The sequence below is a fragment of the Athene cunicularia genome, assembly GCF_003259725.1.
Source record: "Athene cunicularia isolate RWA chromosome 3 unlocalized genomic scaffold, athCun1 chr3_part1, whole genome shotgun sequence".
Lineage (NCBI taxonomy): Eukaryota > Metazoa > Chordata > Aves > Strigiformes > Strigidae > Athene > Athene cunicularia.
This window is the reverse complement of record NW_020799097.1, coordinates 40219614-40243655: the sequence shown is the minus strand read 5'-3', so window position 1 is coordinate 40243655 and position 24042 is coordinate 40219614. Positions and strand designations below refer to the sequence as shown.

Sequence of the window (24042 nt, the reverse complement as noted above, 5' to 3'; positions counted from 1 at the left end):
GAGGCCGGGCTGGGCCGGGGATGCTGCGGAGGTGGCCGTGGGAGGGGACGGGACGGGGACCCGGCGCTACCGTGGGGTCAGAGCGAGCGGGGAGCTCTGTGGCAGGAGCAGGCAAGGGCTGGCAGGTAGCAGGAAGCCTTGGGGAAAAGGGAGGAGGCAAAAGGAGTGCAGCAGAGTGTGTGTGTGGGTAATCTCCTTTCAGTATTTTCCATGTCTGGGGTGAGAGTTATTAGTTATTAGTGGACACAGCCTGACGATGTGAGTTGAGCGTGCCAAGGAGGCGGGAGGTTGGGTGTCAGGCTATAAAAGGCAGCGACAACACACAAGCCTGTGTCCAGGGCTGCTCTGCAGCTGTGAATGTCAGTTCCCACGGCGGCAGGCTCTGCTCAGTGTCTGGTGTCCGTCTGTCTGTGCATGTGAGGACCCACGTTACTCGCTGTGGATCTGTCAGGATGGATGGTGATGCTCAGAAGGACAGGCTTACCAGGAAAAGCAGTCTCATTCAGGAAAAAAAAAAAAAGGCAATGCCAGCTCAGAGCCTGTTGCTTTCATTCAGAGCGTGAATTCATTCTTCTGAGACGTATTTCACAAAGGCACTTGGAGAAGTCTCAGTAGTATCTCAGGGCGAAAAAAGAATTGCTTTTTATAAAAGCGCAATAAAAGGCCACATGTTTTAAGGCTACGTTGATTATTAGCATGCAGAACCCTTCTCCTTAAAGGCCCAGTCCTACGGACTGCCATGGGAGGTATCACGTTGACTAGTGCAGTTTTGGGGAGGGGGCAAACATCAGTGCTTTGAGTATAACCACCGTGGGAGTGCTAGGATGTAAGAGCTTAGCTGAGGCTAATCAAAGTCTTACTTGAAACTGCTAAAGATTTGCCGTTATTTCGATGCAAAAAGAATATATTTAAGCATATTTCTTTAGTGCTAAACTAACTTGGCATTTTCTGTAGAGAACTAATCCATATTGTCTTCAGAGGAATTTATTGGATATTTTTTAATAGGAGCTCTGTTAGACTACTAAAAATTTCAATTGCATCTTTATAGTAACACCAAAATATTGTACTTAACAGAACGAAATCTTTACATCCAGAATAGCAGAAGACAGTCCATGCAGAGACCTTTTTTATGTAGGATTAACAAAGGGCCATTTTAACAGTCCAGATCCCCTGGCTTTCTGTTTCACTCTGAAGTCTCTGGAGAAAGAGGCATAGAGCATCTGTAATGGAGGGGGTTGGGATTTGGGTCTGTGTTTTGTGTATTTGACACTGGGCTGCAGGGCAAGGGGCTTCCCTTTTCCCAGTTTTTGTCCTCTTATCTTCCTGAATCTGTACAGTAAGTAGTCCAAAATTGTGTCACATCCTCCACTTTTCTACAAAGAAAGAATGGAAAGAGCAATATAAGGAGAACAGCTTCAGTGTGTGGCTGTTGAAAGTGAAGGAAGAAGCCAGGCTTAAAAGTAAAAACATAATTTCTGTTTATAGGCATACAGGAAATTTCAAAACTTTGTATTGGTCATCTCTCACCCCATACTGGTTTCTTGTCTCCAGCCGAAATGTTGAAACCACAGCTCTTGTCCTCTTAATCTTTTTATTTTACACATGGGGTCATATTCAGAGACCTTAAAGGACTTAGTTTATGTAAAGCCTAGTCATTTGTTTGATATATGCAATTAAAAAGTATTTAGAAGCGAGGAAACCCTCTGTAGAGTGTCCAAGGAAGTACCTTTAAACCATACTGTGGAGTGGCACACTTGTGGCAGAGTGGAACCAGGTCTTCTCGTTCTGAGTGTTTTCTTTAGCCACAAGAATTTCCTTCCACCAGGCATCTCTGCAGTGTTTACGAACCCACAGTAGCTGAACATCTTTCTTGATTGCATATAAGCTTTTTCTGTTAACTCACCAGACTCGGGCCATCTGTTGGTGTTGAAGGTGTTCATTGTATGTGCTTTGTAAGGCTATTGACAGCACTCCAAAGTGCTGCAGATGTCACAATCGCAGAAGTACTGGAAATGTAACGAGATCAGTGGGCTTGGAGGTACATGAGTGGAAGATTTGGGACTGCTAATTCTCCTTTACACAAAAAAGGTTAAAAATATTTGCATAGATGGGAAAAAAAACACCATTATTAGCTATATTAGTTTAAAACTAGACTGAGAGGCTTGTTACCTTTCAGACAGTAACATGAGCAAAATAATTTCTTTTGGCTTGACATCACTTGAGCAGATGAACTGCAGTGCTGTATTTGGATGTTTGAAAACTGGTAAGATCTACAAATACACTTTCCAATGTGGCATCCCCATCACATATGCCTGTGAAGCACTGACAGTCAGCTGCTTTGACAATTAATTGCAACTGATGTGGAATGCAGGATAGGCTTCAAAAATGATTTTGAACTATCAATGAATATCTCTTAATAGCATGAAGAAGATACTAGAGTATTCATTGTGTACCATGCATCCTGGTGAAACAGGTCAGGACTACTATGTGCTGTTCCCAATTAACTACTCCTAAGCTGGGCTCTTCCGCATGTTGCAACCCATGCGGATTGCACTCTGTAAGCAAGGACACAACTGCAATTACAGAAATTTTGTAAAGAATTGAGAATTCTCTGTGGGGAAAGTGCTTTGGGGTTTGTTAAGTTTGACTTGTGAAAGCTTCAAGGGATATGGCCTCTATGCAGTCAGACTTCTTTATGGCTGCTTAGAAAGTTTGAAATATGAAGGAATATTGATGGGCATTAGAAACTGGCCTTTTATAACATTTACACTTTGCAAAAGTGAATGAAGCAGGAAATGTGTTGCATCTCACAATAGGGAAAATTGTCTCTCCCATTACAGAACAAGAGAAGGGTTTAGTGTTCCTCTTAGACATATTATGATCTCACTCAGTAACCTAGTCTGGGAAGTTGCAGTGATACATCTACTGGCATTTCTGTGGCAAATTAAAGAAGGAGTTGTCATGTACTCTGCAAAGGAATGTGGGCAGGCAGCACATCGTCCAATTCCTTTACATATAAGGTAATCTCTTAACTCTCTCTGAGAGGAAAGTGCTATAGCAGCCTTGCTATCTAGTCAGGTTTGGATGGTACTCATTTACATTTCCTTGTCTTTGAACTGGCAGGTTTTCAAAAGCTAAATAACAGTCTTACTAGCTGTCATGGTTTAACCCCAGCTGGCAACTAAGCACCACCCAGCCATTCGCTCACTCACCCCTGGTGGGATGAGGGAGAGAATCAGAAGGGTAAAAGTGAGAAAACTCGTGGGTTGAGATAAAGACAGTTTAATAGGTAAAGCAAAAGCTGCGCACATAAGCAAAGGAAAACAAGGAATTCATTCACTACTTCCCATTGGCAGGCAGGTGTTCAGCCATCCCCAGGAAAGCAGGGCTCCATCACATGTAACAGTTACTTGGGAAGACAAACAGCATCACTCCGAACAGACCCCTTCCTCCTCCTTCCCCCAGCTTTCTATGCTGAGCATGATGCCATGTGGTCTGGGATATCCCTTGGGTCAGTTGGGGTCAGCTGTCCCAGCCGTGTCCCCTCCCAACTTCTTGTGCACCCCCAACCCACTCGCTGGTGGGGTGGGGTGAGAGGCAGAGGCGGCCTTGATTCTGTTTAAGTGCTGCTCAGCAATGAGGAAAACATCTGTGTGTTATCAGCACTGTTTTTAACACAAATCCAAAACATAGCCCCAATACTAGCTACTGTGAAGAAAATTAACTCTGTTCCAGCCCAAACCGGCACACTAGCAGAAGACCTAGCGTTCATTCCCATTAGTAACTCGATTTGCACTTGCAACTATATTTTTTTTTAGTATGGCTTTAATATAAAGCAATTTCTTTCTACTTAAGTGTTACAGTCCACAAAAATCTAACAGCCTGTCATAATTTCATACAACAATGTAAAACCCCAAGTTATCTAAAATATTTTTTTAGATACATGTGCATTTTTAGCCTTTTTCTTCAAGAAAAGGGAGTTAAGTAGGTAGCCTGTCTTTTGGTTGTCTAATCACTGGTCAGAACTTTGGAAACTACTGTCCACTTTCAACCAATTTGAACAAAAGATGTCTCAAAAATGATTAAATTCCCACAAGTTTGATGGAATCTGGCTTTCAGAAGAGACGGGAGACCCAAATTAAAGTGTCCTCAGAGGAACATGTGAGCAGATGTATGCGTTCTCTGTAGCAGCAGCTGGCAAACTGCTATGGACATGTGTACAGTCTAGCCAACCAGCATGTGTTGAGCTCCAGGTCAGCCACAGCATGTCATATCTGTTATTTGGAGGATATGTCATAAGACATACAGGGGGAAGTTGGTGTTACTGTGGTAGGGAGGGAAAGGGGACACAAAGTACAAATCCATAGCAAATTAGACTTTGTAAGTTCTGTTGCATACAGAGCAAATGGGAGTTTTAAAAATTTTTTTGAAACATGCAATAAAGCCTCAAACAGAAGATGGGTCTTTATATGCATTTATAAAGTATTTTATTCAAACTAGTTCTTGAAAAGCTTTGAATAAATTATTTTCCCTTCTGATGGCCAAAATGCAAATTGCATGATGTATGGATAAATGAACATTAATGAAACTCTGACTATACATTTGGCAGCTGTGGAAAATTTATACGTTAGAGCAGAGAGTGGAGGAGACAGCATTAAATCCTGTACCGATGGTTTTCTTTATTGACAAGACTGTCCTCCCAAAACGTATTGTTACATTTTTGTGCAGCAAAGGTTTATTATTCCTCTATAGGTGTGAAGTATTGTAGGCACATGTTTCTTGGAGCCACAGGAGGATACCGTTGAGGCTGACAGAAAGAGTACACCAGCATGTTGACTGCAGTTTATTACTTCCTAAATTTGTTCTCTGTAGACCAGCAGAAGTTGGCCATTGCTGTGTTAGAAGGATGAGATTCTTACTGAGGTAGCTGTTGCTCTTCTGCTTGAAGGGGTTTCATCTGCACACTGCTCCAGCCTGGCAGTGTTTCATGTCTGATAACTGACAAGAGTGCAGTAAGTGGCAATGCCTGTCAAGGCCTTTCAAACGTATTTAAAATTAATAGGATCCCACCCATAATGAGTATTCAACTCCTGTCAGTCACTGTGGTGACACGGGCCCACTCTGAGTGGCATAACCACCCAGGAGCCAGTAGATGGTGCCAAGGGGATGGTTTATGCTAACATCACAGGACCTTCAGTTGAGAAGTCCTCATCTCTGTAACTGAAGCTCAGAAGGCACAAACCAATGTGAACAAGGTTCTGTGCCCTGCTGGTAGGCACATCCTGCTCTTGTGTTTCTGAAAGTTGTGGGTAAGGCTTGAGGAACACAAGAGGACAGACGTGATCACCACCCCTAGGTGCAAAACGTGTTCCTAGGCAAGGGATTCCTTCAAGCTTTCCATGGTTTTGGGGCCATAAGGCTATGTAATAAAATGACAGGTTCAAATTGTTGTTGATGAGGTTTCTTGTTTTGGATTTTTATACTCTTGGAGTAAAGTTGATCACCTAATGTATGCAGGGCATATGTAGGAAGGATGCATATGAACAAATGTGTGCTGGTTTTATGCAATACAAAATTTGTCCCGATAGAAAATGAGAAAGAAATGCAATTGTGTTGTGCTCTGAATTATGTTGAATAATGTGTACTGCAGTGGGTGAGAGAAAGTCTGCCTCATGGCTAGTGTGTTTAGCCTGTTTCTGATCAGTTTTAAACCTGACCACTCTGTGCTGGGAGCCCTACTCTGCAGATTTAGCACTGACAACTTATTTTCTTGCATTGCTTGTATTTGATGCTGCAGACAGGGTATCACAAAGGTGTTTGAAGGCTTTTTACATCTATGTGCACTACCGTTTTCAGCTCAGCACCAAGGGATGTTTCCAAGTTATAGAACAACTAAATGCAGCAATTTATAGGCTGTTGTAGGTGTTTTGATTAGAGATACCTGAAACTGAAGTTGGTATGCTTACAGATATGGGTAGCTATACATTCATGTCCTTACAGATGTAACAATATAGTTTACTCCTTTATGCTAATACAACTGCATCAGCACTAGAAAATGTTTTGGTGGTACTAGTTTCAAACTGGGGTAGGTAACAATGAAATCACTGTATTACCAGGCCTCTGTTTTGTAAATAGGCAGGAGATACGCTGTAATCTTATTTACTGGATAACAAACTTCTATGGATTGTCACACAGATTATTCAACAACAGGTGAAATTGTAACCACTTTAGAAAATGACTCCTCATGAGCTCAGTACTCTAAGTCCCAACATAGAGGAACTGTGTGCCTGCTGAGCTGTCCTCTTCCTGTAGCTCTAACACAAACTTACTCTTCTTGCAGCAGTGTGATGTAGCAGTCAGTTGACAAGGGTATTTGTTACTAGATTATATTCTTTTAAAGTTGGGTTAGAATGCGTGTGGTATAGTATTAATTAGAGTAAAAGAAAGTATTCTAGGGTGTCTGTGTGTGGTAACACATTTTTCACATACAAACTGAGTGATCAAGCTTTTGCAGACTCTTTGTTTTACAGGTGAGAAGTAGGTTTTCTGGTAGTATATCCTAAGGGGCAAATAATTCAAGTTAAAATGCCTGCAGCACCACTTTCTAAGCTTAAAAATTGGTAACATTTACATATATCCAAGTAAAAATATAATGAAAATAAATGTCAAAATGCATGTTATCTGGGAGTTACTAATTATATTGCCATAGTATATTACTTTTTTTCTTGTGTGATTTTATTCAGTTTTGGATTTCAATGATCCCTTCAGTACTGAAGTTAAGCCAAGAATCCTGCTCATGGGATTGAGAAGAAGTGGGAAGTCTTCCATTCAGAAAGTTGTCTTTCACAAAATGTCGCCAAATGAGACTCTCTTCTTGGAGAGCACAAACAAGATCTGCAGAGAGGATGTTTCCAACAGCTCCTTTGTCAACTTTCAGATATGGGATTTTCCGGGGCAGATTGACTTCTTTGACCCTACGTTTGACTATGAGATGATTTTCAGAGGCACTGGAGCACTGATATTTGTTATTGATTCTCAGGTAAAAAAAGGAGTTTTAAAGTGACCTTTTTCTTTTCTTCCTCTATCAATAAACAAATTGGAAAGCATAGATTTTTTTTTTTTTCAAAGCAAATAGATGACTTAACTTGCATCGCAAACACACATTAAAAGAAAGTCATTAAAACTTGGAAGAGCTGCTTGGTTATTTTTAATCTCTCTCTGCAGTGTGTTCAAAAGGTAACTAACTTGCTTTAACATCTCAAGGTTCTTGCTCAGATTCTTAAGTGCTGACAGCATGAGAGCACATGATGGATGTAGGCTCAGACTTCTGCTTATAAGAAATTAAAAAAATTAAGCTCTTGTTGAACTATAGCATTATCTAAAAGTATCATAAAATGTTACATATATTTTTAAGAACTTTCCCACAGTTGTAGCTTTTCTTTTTTCCTTTGTTAGGATGATTATATGGAAGCATTAGCTCGACTTCATCTTACTGTGACCAGAGCCTATAAAGTGAATCCAGATATCAACTTTGAAATCTTTATCCATAAAGTGGATGGTTTATCTGATGATCACAAGATTGAAACACAAAGAGATATTCACCAGAGGGCAAATGATGACCTTGCAGATGCTGGATTGGAGAAGATTCACCTCAGGTGAGAAAAGCTGCTGTGCAGAGAATCCTAAAGAGGAGAGCAGCTTATTTGACAAATTACCATTTTCTGTTTTCCTGAAGTAGCAGGCAACAAGCTTTTGATATATGAAGGAAAAGGATAATCCGAGACACTGCATTTGACCTGAGCCAAACAAAGTAACTTATTTCTGATTGCTGTCTTGGAGGGAAAGATGGAGAGGAGATGTGCTTAAATACAGATGACAGATACTCTAGAGTCTTACAGGTTTTTGCTGCAGCTGCTGTCTTAATAAGTTGCTTGGACAGTGGCAGCAACCAGTAGTCAGTAGAATGTATATGCCACCTACATCACTTTTGCCTTCTTTGAACCCTCACAGCCTCACAGTCCCCTCCCAATCACTAAGTCCTCACTGCTGCAGCCTGTTTGGAGCCACTTGGGAAGACAGGTGCTGTATCTTTGCCTTGTGTCTGCTGATAAAGCAGATTATTGTAGCAAATAATGAAAACTAGTAGACTTCTGCAGATGGGAACTAGAGGACGTCAAGTTGTCATGTCTTTCTTAGCACTTAAGGCCAAGTACAAATATATTAGAGACCTGTTCCATGAACATGCTAGCTCTTTAGAGCTCTTAACAGCTTGACTGCATCATTGCGTTGATAAATGCGTCCACAGCTCTCAAAAAGTAGATCACAACAGACATACTCAGTAATATTCCTCTCCTGCAATTTGAAAAATACTTTCTTAAGAATGCCAAGGTGGGAGTTGCATCATTAAGTTCTACATCGAGGTCTAGTCTGCAGTGTCTAGGGTTTTTTTTTGTGTAGAGATGAATTTCTGTGCTTCAATCATAACGTGTGACTTTTGATCACAAGGGGTAATTGCGTAAGTGTAGGCGCTTGCTGTTTGACAATATTTCATTTCACTCATAATATGAAAGGTACCGTCATGTTCACAGTATGTGGCTAAAAGGAAAATGTGGTGACGTTTTTTTCCAGCTTTTATCTGACAAGCATATATGATCATTCTATATTTGAAGCGTTTAGCAAAGTGGTACAGAAACTGATTCCACAGCTCCCAACACTGGAAAACCTGCTTAACATCTTTATTTCAGTAAGTACTTGTTATATACTTTGTCTGTAGATCCAGCTGTGTCCAACATGCATGTTCAGATACTCTGTTTGCTGCCTTCTGAGAGATCATGAGCAATGTGAACTCTCAGAGAAATTACCAAAACTTAGTTGAAATGCACCCACCTGCATTGCTTGGCCTCACCTCCCTAAACAGTGTTGCTGAGCTGGTGAGATACTCATAGTGTTTCCTGAATCACATAAAGTGGATTAGCAGCCATCGCGTTCCTGCTCATATGTTAATCTGAATGTTGCAAAGGTCTGTGCTGCATGCATTTGTTTAAGTAGTACTTAAAATTTGTGTAAATACATTCTTAAAGGAACATCATCTAGTCTGACCTCTTATGTAGGGCTGACTGTAGTGCCTCCTAGAATTAATTCTACTTTGTATCAAAGTTTAACCCGTTTAAGAAGATCTTCTCGTCTTGAAATTTTTAGAGGTAGAGTCCATCACAGTTTTCACAGCTTCCATAGTTACTCCTAAGGCCAATTACAGAGCTTTGTATATCTGGTGGCTTCTTATCACTGTGGAGGTAATTACTTGCTCCACTGTTCCTGTATGTGTGATCCCTTCCTCTCCTTTGTACTGGTTCTGACACGCACCTGTTCCCTCGTGGAGTCACTATGACACACACACACTAATGCACTCTTTAATTTAGTTAAAAGCAGGTCATGGAGGAGTCCAACATCCTCTTGTTTTGGCACAAGATAAAAGATGGGAACATGTGGCCATGAGCAAAGGGGAACACAGTGAGTAGGCTGTGAAAAGGGGGGAACTCCCTGTTTTGGTAGTGGTGAAGTCAGGTCATAGCAGCTCCTGAAACTGCATCCTTTCTCACAGTATTCTAAATTTGCACCTTGCATCTAGCATTAATTTGTCAAGCTTCAATTTCTAAGCAAGGTATTTTGTTGTGCCTTTTTGTGATTTTAAAGTAATGAAATTATTTAATATCATTCAACAGCCTGTAAGATAAAATTAGACTTCACAGTTTCTCAGTGTAGGGTGTGAAAATGGAGAGAGAAAAGTTGGATGTGTTGCTGAAAGGGAGAGCTAGGATTAGAGGAAGGTCTTTTCAAAACTTGTTCTCTTACTATTAGAAAACAAATGATGCTACTTCATAATGAATGGTTTGTTGCAAAGATCTGTTTCTACCAAAATGGCTGGACTAGTTTTGGATCAGTTACCATCCAGTCTTGAAGTCCACTTAGGACAGAAAGGTAAGGAAGGAGTGATGGCAACAGTTCTGGAGCAATTGGATATTGAGTATGTTACACAGTCTTGAAGAGAAAGTTGTCTGAATAATAGTCCTCCTTGTGCTAGAGTCACCCCAATCACTCATTGTGAGTCTGATCTCTGCATGGGGTCTCCTCACTGTTTGGAGCTGGTGAAAAATTTCTGCCAAACTACCAGATGAATGAGCACAAGTTGCTTCCCAAATGACTGCTGACAGTTGCTTGTGTGTCTGCAACACCGAGAAGACAGTTCCAATAATATCTAGAATATCAGATGTAATTTTTAAGGAACAACAAGTCTTCAAATGGATATGAAGTCCAAAAAAGTGAGAGATATGCTATTTCCCCTGTTCAGTAGGGAAAACAGTCTCAGACTGTTTCTTAGCTCCAAATAGAGCAAAATCGAGTTTTTTAATGACCTAGAGCAAGATGTAGCTGCATCGCTATGTCCTCAGCATGCTTGATGTCAGTTTTTATGAGTACCTTCTGTCTGTAGACAGGACACTCAGAATAACTCTTATTTGCAACCACAGGAAGACTAAACATTCTCCAGCATAGAATTAGTTAGCAGGTGCCATTTTACTTCAGCAACTTAGTGACAACAAATCTTGACATGGATTTTGGTTATGCCTTACCTCAGAAAGCCAGTGTGCTGGATATCAAAGTGTGGGTGTATTGGTGTTCTAGTTTGGGTTTTGCAGCAATATTCATGAGGATTTGCTTTCATTTATGCCATGAAGAGTTCCAACAGGAAAAGCTGATGATTACAAAAATAGATCTGTGATCACTTTTAAGTTCACAGCAGGTTTTTGCCTAACTTTATAGTGCCAGTGTGTTAGCTTGTATGTTTGAAGAACCATCAGTGTGATAATACTGCTTCTATGTTCTTTAATGTAACTGCTTGTAAAGCATAAAAGAACAGTTGGTTTGGCATTCAAAACCTCTATAAATCCTACCTAACACTCTATCAGCTTCATATAGAAGGATGTCTGTTTTTTAATTACAGTGGCCTTACCAAGCAATCAAGTTGTGTGACACAGGAATGTAGATTTTCGTTTTAGGGTTGTTGGGGTGGGGGTTGAGGGATGTGAAAAAGTATGTGTTAAAAACAAACAATGAGTTAACATGGTAAAAAAAAACCCTCTAAGTAGAGTTTTGTTTATTTAATGATTTAAATGTAATAATCTGTAAATTCAAATGTGGTACTTAAAATTCATTCGTTAAATTTGCTGTATGCTGCTAGGCTTGTTTTAAATAACTGTCCAGAATTCATTCCTAACTGTAAGTGATGGGTGATACCCTGTAAGTTCTTTTAAAAATGAGCTTTTTAGGGCCAAATTCTGGCTTACTTTTCATACTTTCAAGAAGGGAAAAGATAGGCCCATTTACCTAACCTAGGAATTGGAGTAATACTACCAGTTTTACTGAAGCCGTTCCATTTAAAGAATAGAAACTGCCTTCTACTTTATCAAACTCAGTATAGTTGAGAAACATGGTTTGAATTTCAACTACCTCATGGTTTTTATCTGTCTGAAACAAAATCTCATATATTCATTGCAGAAGATTTTTCGCAATGATTCTCTTGATTTAGAGTAGCCATGGAATATTCTTACATCAATTCACAGTGTTTCTAGCACATGCTGCATCTTCTTTCCAGACTGTAGGGTTGTGTCAGAGATGACTGTTGTTTATTCTGGCCTTGCTCTCATTGACATCAATGGTAGCATTTTATTCAGTTGCATAAGGCAGCTCTTGGCCTTTGTTTCTCTCATAAGGAACCCTCCTGCTCTAGTAACAGAAACAGCTGATTTCTTATTGTCACTTTTCCTGATGGAGCACTAATGATATAATGTCTCTTTGAATAGTATTTTTTATTCACTGTTTCCTGATTTTTTTTAATGACTTGTAATTATTGTTTGTACTGGTAATTTTTTCCTTGAACAATTTAATCACAAACATTCTGGCAAATACTTTTCTTTTTCAGTTAAAGTTGTACCAAAAGCCCTGGCAAATGAAATCTGTGAAGTCATGCGGGTACAATTTAGTGGTTACTACTCCTGGCAGTCCATCCTACCCTTTCACCAAGGTTTCTGTCACCATACAGAGTTTGACAGAAGCAAATATGTGCCAGTTTCTCAGCAAGTCCTACCACTACTGTGTTAGTTTCAACTGAAAACAAGCATGATTTAAGTTAAGACTCCAAGCTCTGCCCTTACCAGCAAGCATGACTGCTGTCATGACAAACATTTCAAGATGGAAACCTTTTAAACTGTCACTGCAAGTACAGACAGGCTGTGGCAGTTGGAGTTCTGAGATAGAAGAATCACTTCTCATTGTTAAATGCTATTATATTGTCACTGGCATCTTAATAATTTAAGGTACATCTTACCTGTACAGCTGAAATTATCACTATGTCTCCCTTTATATAATAGAAAATTCTATAATCAGCTCCTGATGAATGACACTACAGGGCTCGAGTTCCAACTTCTTTGGTCAAAAATGACTTGTATTTTCAAATATGTATGTTTTGGCAATGAATTACAGCTGTATACTTACATGATATTTACAGATAAATCTTGTGATTAGTTTTATTTGGCAGCATCTGTTGAAGTATGTGAAGTGCTGTCAAAATTATTATTATTTAAAAATTACAGAACTAGCACATGTGGCAAGAATAATCAAAATAAATATCTATACGTTTTTATTCTTAGTGCTCAAAGAACGTAGACCCATAGAGCCATGTAGGCTGAAAGGGACCTTTAGAGATCAGTTCCTGCTCAGAGTCAGGCCTGTTAGAGCAGGTTGCTCATGGCTGGGTCCAGTCCTGCTTTGTGTATCTCCAGGGATGGAACCTCTACATCTGCTCAGGTCAGCATGTTCTCAGTGCTTCACCACTCTCATGCTATTTTTTTTTCCCTGGTATTGTCAGAATTCCAGCTTGTGCCTTTTGCCTCTTGTCCTTCAACACTGTAGCTCTTGAGAAGGGTTTGGCTCTTTACACCCTTAAATTAGGTATTTAGATAGCAATGAGTCTTCTCCAGGCTGAACAAATCCAGTTCTCTGAGACTCTTCTTGTACTTCGTGTGCTTCAGCCCATGTATCTTAAGGTATCCACAGTGTATATGGTGTTTTGAATATTTCTTTTATTAATGAATTACTGAAATGTGCCATTTGTAAAGTCTTTTCCTTAATGAAATGCAAGAAATTCACCACTGTACTCTGTTATTATTGATGGCTGTTTCCAGCCTTAATTCTGTGTGTGATGGTGGCAGAACTAAGCTTCTTTAGGAAGAAAATGCCCATAATATTGCTGGCCATTGTTCAGTAGCATACCTAGGGTTGAAATTTTTCTAGCGATTTTTGGGAAATTTGAAAAGTGTTGACTAAAGGTCACTTTAGTCTCTTAATTATGTGTTAAATAGTTGACTTAAGAAAGAAGGAGAAAAAGGGAAGTTCTGTAACTACAAAGGAAGCTGAAGCCATTAAAACTTATTAGGGGTATTCAGTGTGTTTTTTTGGTAGTTACAAAACTGCTGTGGCAGCATTCTCAAACCATATTAAAAAGGGAAGACCATATATGGAGAAAATTCAGTTTGATGAGAGAAAGTTGCTTCTCTTCCTTGTATAGGTGAATTCTGAAACATATTTTATAGCTTCAGCTTTAGCAATGCTGGGAAATTGCCCTTTCTGTTCATGCTGGGACAGCCACCCAGGTGCAATCCCTTGATATCAGCAAGCAATGCTACTATTTTTGGTTAAACAGTACACATTTTTTCCTCTATTTTTTTCCAGGAAGCAGAGCCTTATGGCAGTTTACCTTATCTACACAAAGAATATGAGCTAACATTCCTGGCTGGCCTCTGAGAGCTGCGAATATGATACATCTCTAGTATGGAGAGAGTCTTAATCAGCTTGGCAGGATGACAGGAACATAGCTGTCATCACATTAGCAAGCTTTAGCATTATAAACATGGCTTTAACCACCAATGCTACATGAAAACTGAAAGAGCACCATCAAATGACTGGTCTTTCCTGTGATCCTAAAAGATGTTCTAAGGAACCAGAAAGTAAAACAGCTACAGACCCCGATGAGACAATTTCTCAACTTCCTTGAGCAATTAGTTCCTGAACTCTACTGCCTTGTTTGTCCATCAGTTTTTTCTTGTTTTTACCTTCTTACATGTCCAGCTAGAATAACTTTAAATTACAGCTCTCTTTTCATGTCCATTGTTACAGCCAAAACCCCAAAAGCTTGATCTTGGAAGATTGTTTTCCCCCCTTGCATTTTCCACTGAAAATAATCCTTCCAGATGTTTTCCAGAGAGGGGAAGTTTGTGAGTGTAACTTGGAGTTATGGCTGCTCAGAGGCAGAAACCATTGGAAGGTCTGTGAGCATCAGAGTTTGCTACAAATACAACAGTGCTGTATGTACAGTTCTTTCAAAATGACCCTGATTGTGGTATAACTTCCACTTCTTGCAGCCTAGCTTTTTGTGTAACAGGCAAATTGGGGAACAAAAAAGCTTGGTATTAATTTGAAGATACGGCTTCTATTTTATTTTTCTTTCTTCTTTCCTTAAATAGAATTCTGGGATTGAAAAAGCATTTTTATTTGATGTAGTCAGTAAGATCTATATTGCAACGGACAGTACTCCAGTGGATATGCAAACTTACGAGCTCTGCTGTGATATGATAGATGTTGTGATTGACATTTCTTGTATATATGGGTAAGTAAAATGTTAATGGTTTTCATAAAACTGTGTACCTAGAATCTGAATGGCCTAAAAATTAGAATGATGTGGGTATAAACAATAAATGAGAAAGTGTAATTTCCCGGAGCAATTTGTCAGGACAGGGGAGAAAGAGGAAACGGCTGGCCTCCGAGGTACAGATCCCCTGCCAGCAGCAAGCACTGTTCCCTGCCCAGGCTCTTTTGCGAACACCTTCCCCTTTCTATGCTAGTAATTTTATTTTAAGGAAGGAGTGGAAAGTAACCAACCTAAAATAAAAAGAAACATTATCTTTCTGTTCCCCAGGGCCGAATTCAGCAGAAGGATGTTTCCCATTTAAAAAAAAAAACAACGTGGTGGGGCCATATTAGTTTTGTTTACTTTAATAGCTAGTGGCCTCTACTGGCCTCAGAGGGCTGCTTCACTCTTGCTTCAGTTCTCTGTTCTCTTTTTCCCTACATGACCTTTGCGGGTTTTTTTTTCAGTTTTCCCTCCTTATACATTAGCAACTGGAGATCTCCTGGGGTAGCATGTACATCTTCTTGGCAAGTTATGTTTTAAGTGGCTTAGCCCTTGGCCAGCTATTCATGGGAAAGGCAGGTGCATATTAAGAATTAGTGCACTAAGATGCATAGATTATGAGGCTAAATACCACAGCATGCTTAGAGTATGGTAGTCTTTGTCAGCCTTGCATTCTTGCCTGTTGATAGACTTGCACTCTTGGAGAAGGTACAGGGGAGAATACTGGTGCAGATGTGCAAGAAGCATTAAAAATGATAACAAATTGTTGAATACCTTTCTAAAATTTCTGAAGTTGGTATATTCTACTGTATGTTTCAGATTTTGGAGTCAGTCACTTCAGTAACTGTACAAGAACTTGTGTTTTACAGAGGTATACGATAGGGGATGCTGATTATGTGGTATTTTAGTTTTGTACAGAGAAAGATGCTGCTCTGTAGTTCAAACGACTATGAATTTAATTATTACCTGTACAACACCACTTGGGGGGCATTCTATTCACAAAATGTCACTTTGCCACTGTCTTTGTGTAAACATTTAGCATTTATCACCAGAAATCTGCTTGCGGTGGTTTTAGCTATAGGCTAAAGACATAATACTACAATTCATTTCTTGTCCTCTGTTCCTGGAGCATCTGTGGAACTTGCTGCCTTAATATATTATTGATACTAATTTTTCTGGGAGATTGGCGATTACTATCCATTTAACAAAATCTACATGTGCATTCAGGAATGAGGGAAAAATTACAAGGTACAAAACTAACACAGTGATCATCATGACACATCATCTGTGAAGGAGAAATCTCTTCTCATGATATTACGTTGCAAAAGCCAACATCTCATGAGGAAAGTCTCATGGCTTAAACTGTCAGTCAGCTGCCACTGCTCAAACAAGGTTACTGGATTTGTAATTATCAGTACAGACTTAGAGGTTCACATGTTTTATCTAAAGTCATAATATAGTGCATTGATGAAAAGAAAACACAACCTTGTTGTAATTTGGAGGAAAAAATGGAGGAATAAATAAAGCTCTAGTTCAATCAATCAATCTTATTTCTAGCCCCATATCTAAGATCTGGGGTGTGATTGGGTAAATTATTTAATCTCTATATCTTCTTAGTTTACATAGTGTGTAGTTTGAAGAAGAGTCTCCCTGAAAGGTTAAAATGAAAATTTAATGAAGTTTGAGATTATTTGGTGTAAGAACCAATGTGGGAGTACTTATGTTAGTTCATCTCATGGTTTATCTTGTTTGTTTGATATTGCCCTTTAGGCTTAAAGACGATGGCACTGGAACTCCTTATGACAAAGAATCAATGGCAATCATAAAACTGAACAATACAACTGTCCTTTATTTAAAAGAGGTGACAAAATTCCTTGCTCTTGTTTGTTTTGTCAGAGAAGAAAGCTTTGAGAGAAAAGGTATTTTTCCCTTTTCTGTGATTGCATTACTTTTCCCTTATATTAGCGAGTTAATGAGTAACTATGTTTGTCATTAGCTGATAACAGTCTCTAGCTGTATCACAAATAGTAAAGGTAAGTACAGCTTGATAGAGTTTACATAACTTGTCTGAAGGCATGAAGTATTTGTGCTGGCATTAAGATAAGATGAAATCCTAAATGTATTTGACAACTTTATGATATGAAAGCATGTGAAAGTTTACATCCAGTGCAGTAAAGCTTCCATCTGCAACAGTAGAATGTGTTGGTTTATCTTGGCTAACAGCAATTTGTACCTGTTGGCACCAGCGTATGCATTTGGAACAGCTTGTGTGCCATAGCCAAGGGAAAATTATTGAAACTAGACGATAGAAAGAAATATGTTCTTGCTTTTCGCATCTTTCAAAGGAGGCTTTTAGGCTTTTGAAAAGCTGCATATTTGGGACCTGGGTGGCTTTGATATTTTGTAGTTGAAGTGCATAAAATTTCTTGGTTATCTCTCTGACCCTGGTCATAGTCAATACTGAAAGCTTAGTTCATGATCGCTCTGCTTGTTGACATGATGTTGTTTTGCCAATTATTAAGCCTAGCATAAAGGACACAGCCAGCATAAAGATGAACCAATAACCAAACTGTATTTGATACAAAAGTGTCAGTACATGGGTGAGCACTGGGGGTACAAGTCAGTCAGATTGTACATAATCGACATAAATCAACAACACTGCACAACCAACAATGGGTGGAATAAATGCAGTTTCCCATAGAAGGGACAGGAGACAACCGAGTCAAGAAACCAAATACATAAGATCAAGGAAGCCACATACTGAATCTCTACACAGCCTGCGTTCAGAAAAGCCAGGCCTGACTGAAGCCCAGTTCCAGGGAGCTAGGAGGTCCTTCCCCAAGAGGAAACTCTACAAAGTGCATCCACCTCACAGACAGACACTGCCCCTTCTTGCAAGTGGTCCCAGCTTTTATCCCCTAAGTGGGACACCTGACCTTTGCTTACTTAATGCAGACACCTGGGGCTCATTTACCTAATGGCTCTCCCTGCCAGGCCGGCCGAACCCTGGAGGGAAGCTTAAAGGTAAACTCACACACCCCACACCCCACACTCCCCCACCGTTGTGAAGGGCTGTGGGAATCACCCATATGTCAACATTAATTGGGGGCTTGGGGTTGAAACCCCAGCATTTCAGATGTCCACTGAGTTATCGGTCTGAGTGAGATGCCCTAGAACTGACCAGTGGAAGAAAGAGGCATCATCTGGGCTTGTGTCCTCATCTTGTAATACTAATTCACCAGTCAGTGTAGGTGTGTTTGTGAATGCAGTACTCATACCATGTCTGCTGGACTGTTTGATAGGCTATGTAGCTTTTATTTTATAGAACTTGAACTGGTTGAATTTCTCTCTCATACCCATACCACCTTTATTATCTGTGAATGTTAGATGCAGTCACTTTCTTCTGCTGCTCTAAGCCTAAGAAGTGTTACTTCAACATACCTAACAACACTGTTTCAATAAAGACACCATGTTAAATAAACACCCATTAGGGTTTATCCACAACTGTGTCAGGTTGTTGTGTCTACATAGTTTAGGATGCTTTGTGCTGTAGCCTGTACTCTTTAACAGTACAGTTCTGGTATTGTAGTGCAGATTAGCTTTTGGTGCCTGGTGACCTCCACGTAATATTTTGTCTGAACTCCTAGGGAGAGGCAAAATAATTCCTGGGGAAAAAATCGAAGTGTAACATGGTGGATTTAAACCATTTAAAATACATATAATCTCTTGTTACGGAAATTGAAGTGGAAAACACTGCAGTATTTGAGTTAAGAAAGCTTATGGCATTAACCTTGAATGAGGTCATAAGCTCCATACCAAAATTCTAAAATTGTATTGCAGTATTACACAATGGTAGCACCCAGTAAGACTTCCAGTTGACTACCAATATGGCTTTACAGCTTTTCTGTGGGATCATATTCAGCCCACTCACATGGTAATGTTATCTGCCTGTTATGTATGTATGTAATCTAACAGAATGTCTACTGTGTTATTTTTCAGTTACAATGTAAGATAAAGTATAGCTGGTTGTTACTTGGTAATATTTCTATCAAGTATCCATTTCAAAGCTTATGCATTGTCAAAAATGAAAATTCTTTGATAACTAGATGCTACTTATTTTTATTACAGTTACTCTGTGAAAGAAATTTACAAAATGAAATACTGTAATTTTTCTTGTAGTATACTGAGCACTGCTTCAAAGCTCTTTATTAAGTTAAAGCTTTGTAATCTGCCAATGAGCTTCTATTTGTTTTAAGACTAAAAAATCTATTTAGTGTTGGACATAGTATGAAGCTATAATGCTTACTGAATTATTTGTATTTACAAAACATGCACAGAAAAAATGCCTGATAAATTCATTGATTGTGATCTCCAGAGATAATGTTATATTTCACTAAATGTAGAATATAAACAATTTTTTAATTACCCAATTTGTATATATATCTTCATTAATATGGAAAACATTTATGTCTCTCTAGGATTAATAGACTACAATTTCCATTGTTTCCGAAAAGCCATACAAGAAGTATTTGAAGTGAGAATGAAAGTAGTAAGATCTCGAAAACATCAAAGCCACATGCAAAAAAATAAAAGACCCACTCCCAATGGAACACCAAGAATGCCACTGTAACTGAGGTTGTCTGGCAATGTGGCAAGCGAAGTTTTTGTGAAGTTGATGTGACTTCAGCATCTCATTGCACTGAGTGAGGAGGAAAACAAATGGGACTGATGTATTATATGAATTTCCCTGAACGTTCAGAAAGCACTGTTTAAATATTTTTATCCAATCAGTTTTTTTCATATAGTGAGCACTTTGAGCAAAATGTTGTATATATAAGCATTGAGGTGAACACTTGTAAGAATTTTCTTAATATATGCTGTAAACCTTTTTCATGCCATATTAAGAAAAAGCAGCTGTGACAGAAATACTGGGTACATAATTTGCACTTTTTCATGTTTTCCTTGTGGAGTTGGACTTTGATAAACTTAGTTTTTATGGTGATTTTGATGCATGGTGTCAGGTAAAGTGTATGCTGTAGTTTATTTACCTGCTACAATCAAATTGGTTAGTAAACAATTAAGAAAACTTGGTACAATGCCTTTTAAAATTTGTGACAGCTAATACCTAACATTCATACAGATCTAATTTCGTATATTTTTCAATTTGTAAACTGAAGAATAATTTTGAAGTATTACAGCAATAAGCACCTTACCAGGGATCATAACTGGTAGGTAAATATTAGCTTTTATAAAACAGGCTTTTGGCCAGATTTCATCTGGAGTTCTCCATAACACTGGTCATACCCTCTGTTGGGTCTGTTTTTATTATTTACCTCAGCATATACCACTAAAATACCTTTCTATAAAGATAATTGTTTTGTAAAATGGCTCTATGTTGCACTGGTATTTTTATAAGGCTTCAGAGGAGGGTGTGTTACCCAAAAGGTTGAATTTACATTGCTAAGGTTTTTTTTGAGAGCCTGCGCATCTACAGTTGGCACAGTGAAGAATCTGTATGTATTTCCATCCTGATGTTCTGGTGTACTGATAGGAAGTCCTAAAGATGTGAGCGTTGGGTTGTGATTCCCTCTAATAGGGGTACGTCTGGGATTGAAATCAAGAAGAGACCATTAAAATGAGGACTGGACAATTTACCTGCTGTGGTAATCAGCGTACATCGCTAATTTTTATTTTAATATTGAACATGAGCAGACTTACCACAGGATCAACCAGGACAGCAGAGCACTCTCAAACCTAAAAAGAAGTAAAACTTAGTTTTTGAGTTCTGTATTCACTGTTTTTGTTTAATTAATGATACAAAATTATAGTTTCTAGTCAGAAGAGAAACTTTTTTCCCAGTCCTGATGCAATTCAATTGCATGCATAGTCCAGTGGTGTTGTCGGCAGCTCTTGGGAGTAGGAAGAGCTTGACGTCAATGGGGGAGGCAGCTTGCTGTACAGCAGAAACAGGTAAGGGGAGCTGTACCTCACTCATTCATAACTAATCTGTCCCTAGCTGAGAGCGCTCTGGAGACAGACAGGAAGATGGAATTTTAAAGTCTTCTTTTAGCCAAGGTAAGGCATAATGCTGCATGTGTATCAGTGTGTTAAGAGCACCCACTGTTTATTGGCTTCTGTTTAACAAAGAGGGGTTTAAAGTCTAAATTCAGTTGTGGTTTGAATGCAGATGCAGAGTTTCTATATATATGCTCTATATTGACATATCTTGAATCTTGAGTAATTTACTGAATATGTGAGCTGGGAGAGCCAGTTGGCATGAATGCAAAGGCTCTCTGCACAAACATCTGCCAAAAGGGAGACCAGTAGTTTCCAAGCCCTTTACTGCTGCCTGATGCATGTGACTTACCATTTGGGAACAAACTGGCTCTTTTGGCATGAGTCTATTGAACATAGGTGGGGTTCTTAGAAAACGGTGCTAGTCAGTAGATGGAGCTCAGCTCCTTCAAGACTCACTGGATAAGTAATGCAGTTCTAGGTGCTCAGGAAGGTGAGAAACATTGAGAATAGCGAAAAGTACTGGTCCTGGTGCTAGCCTGAAGGATAATGACAGTAGCTGTAATCAAAGCAAACACTTCAAAAATAGAGAGTTGAAATTCCTTTCAGTACTGTCACGACCTGTCATCTTAGGTGAGGGCAGCTCTTCTGACCTGTGCCTCAGTTAAAGTAATGCAAATCTGTCTTTAGAGTTCACCAAAGCAGTGGTGAGCAACAGCCACCTTTTGACAGCTTTCCAGTCCACAGGACTTTCGTTGAAGGGCTGCCATGATTTCTGGCCACACATTTGTCTTTCACTTGGTTGAGATCCACCACTGGGTCACAATCTCTTCAGTCCCTTCACTCCTTCAGGTATAGGTGACAGTGAGACAAAGCACACCTACCACATTGAACCAGACACTTTTTTATAAATTAAATAAAGTATCTCATCATACTGGCTATGGTATGAATCATAACTAAAGAACGTAGTTTCCATATATTTGGCCTGAGTTCTATGTAGCCATGCATACCCTTGTATTTAGAGACTATTAACTTATTTAATACCATGAAGTTAGCTCTTGGTAGTCCCCTCCAGAATTTGTCATAGACTATGTTGCATAGTTTGTCAAAGATGACTAACAAACATATAAAATTTCTAATTGCATGTTATCAGAGTAAGCATAATTTTTATAAGATTACTTATGTTTCAAATATGTTTAATTGTAAAATTGAAAGAATGTTACAAATGTATTAGTTTTACTGTTTAACTTTGGTAGTTTCAGTTTAGGTGATGACTCTCATGTTTCACTTTTGAGTAATCATCATCTAATCAGTACCTCAGATTTTTATGTTCTAGCTAAAGTGAATGAGCGCTGAGTGAGGCATGCAAGGTTGGGGTTTTTTAAGAACATATTTTTTTAAAATCTCTTGCTTTTTCTTTTAAATTTTCTTGAGATTCTAGTTTTTATTGTAAAGGGATGAAATACCCCATATGCTACAAGAGCCAGCTCTGACAAGGCAGCACTGAATAATAAAATTAGAAGCTGTGCAGGAAGTAATCACTTCCCAAATAGTGCAGTATTTCCAAAATACCTGATCTGTAAGTCTCTGTTTTTTATATCATTGGAGCTGCCTAGTCATAGTAGGGACCATTATTGAACTAGCCATGTCTCTTTAAAACACTGGTTTAGAATAAAACCAAACCAATTTAGTATCCTATAAACACTTTAAAGTCAGAAGCTGAATAACTGTAAAACATTGGTTCCAACAACTTGTTGTAGTTGAGGAAATCTCTGTAATAAATTCAGTATGCAGCAGCTCAGAGTACTTAATGGATTCTTCAAAGAGTTAAAGTGCATCCTTGAGCATGCACTGGATCATGGCTATTTAAAATGTTACAGTGCTGGAATGTCTTTCTAAAATCCTGTGGTTACAGACATGCTGTGCATTAGCATGGAAGTGGAATTGGCAGGAGCAAACTACTCTGATAAAGCATAATTCAGATGCATCATTTGAGATATCATGTTTTACGATGGAACTTTTTTTTTTCCTCACTAAAACAAAAATTCTGGGGTTTCTTGCATGTGAAATTGCACTCCTGTGATTAAGTTTTATACTAAGAGAGTTCATACTGTGAAAGTACTGCAGCAATTTGTAAAAGAAATTTTAAAGAACCTACAAACTTTCAATATGCATCATCAGATTAAGTTGAAGAATTAAAGAAAACAACCCTAAACAGGGCATCATCACAGTAGCAGCTGTTTGCTTTAATAGCGTATTTACTGTCCCTGTCATTTGCAGCAGTCATTGCAGAATATTTTTTTCTTAAATTGAATGTTTTTTTCCATTTTGCACTGAATGACGTGCATATCGTGATTTTTGTTGCTGCAGCTTTATCTCTGTTCTGTTTGATGGGAAAATCAGATCATTAACACAAACATTTCTTATTCAGATTCTAAATATTTATCAATAGCCACATGTGAATTAACTCAATTACAGACAAACACATCAACTTCACCCATTTCAGCTGTGTGGAAAATGAGAAATAAGCTTGGTTGGGAAATTCTTTTGAGCTCTTCTGATATGGTGCCATATGGTTGCCATCCCACTTGATTTCCCACTGTATTAATATTTGCACATTAGCTCATGCACATATCTTCAAATCGCTACATTTAAAAATACTCTTAACAGACTGTTTCTTTTAATTTGTTTTCTCCCTGATATCTTCTGTGTTACCTTTCTCATTTTCTTATCTCTATATACATGTTTTGTCATAAACAGGTCAGATACTGAGTCTTCTTGGTTCTTGCCAGCTTATAAGCATTAAAGCTACATGCTAGGTCTTGAACAAAAGGTAACTGAAAAAATATTGAGTGCAAAAATATATAAATTGTGTAAAATCAATTACATGCTACTGACATCCTTAAAAAGATACAACATGGTTATGCAATCTTGGCACATATGCACGCCATCCAAATAGGTGTTTATATTCAGGTTATAGTTTATGCTGGTAGTCAGATTTTAAACATTTCTTAATCATCTCCAGAATATACTTCAAGAGAAAAGATTAATTATCTAATATAGCAGTGTGTCACAATGTCTCTTGGACTAAACATATTTTTTATAAGGTAAAATACTTCCAGACTAGTCAGAGAAGATGCTCTACTGAGTATTTTCTGTAATAAGACTGGGAGCTGCTATGAGAAGGAAGGATTATTTATTTCAAAATTGCTGAGTATCAGAAGGTAAAGGAAAAAACCAACTAATGTCCTTTTTTTTTAAAAAAAAAAACCCAAACAAAACAA

The 24042-nt window shown here is 38.7% G+C and overlaps 1 protein-coding gene across 1 annotated transcript; it reads left to right on the top strand.

The window, feature by feature from the left end:
* The first annotated feature begins 1948 nt into the window (after window positions 1-1948).
* RRAGD (Ras related GTP binding D) lies at window positions 1949-23184 on the top strand. The gene is made up of 7 exons (XM_026845072.1): window positions 1949-2038; window positions 6744-7039; window positions 7456-7655; window positions 8629-8743; window positions 14577-14719; window positions 16514-16662; window positions 19222-23184. The coding sequence occupies exons 1-7, from the start codon at window positions 1987-1989 to the stop codon at window positions 19371-19373; spliced, it is 1107 nt and encodes a 368-aa protein (XP_026700873.1). The 5' UTR covers window positions 1949-1986; the 3' UTR covers window positions 19374-23184.
* Window positions 23185-24042: the final 858 nt, after the last annotated feature.

What these genes read in the sequence shown, in the direction of transcription:
- RRAGD (XM_026845072.1), top strand. Translation starts at nt 1,987, where the DNA reads ATGTCACAATCGCAGAAGTACTGGAAATGTAACGAGATCAGTGGGCTT. An exon ending in TTGGAGAAGATTCACCTCAG is followed by an intron (nt 7,656 to 8,628) that starts GTGAGAAAAGCT and finishes GTTTTTTTCCAG; the next exon opens with CTTTTATCTGACAAGCATAT. An exon ending in TGCTTAACATCTTTATTTCA is followed by an intron (nt 8,744 to 14,576) that starts GTAAGTACTTGT and finishes TTCCTTAAATAG; the next exon opens with AATTCTGGGATTGAAAAAGC.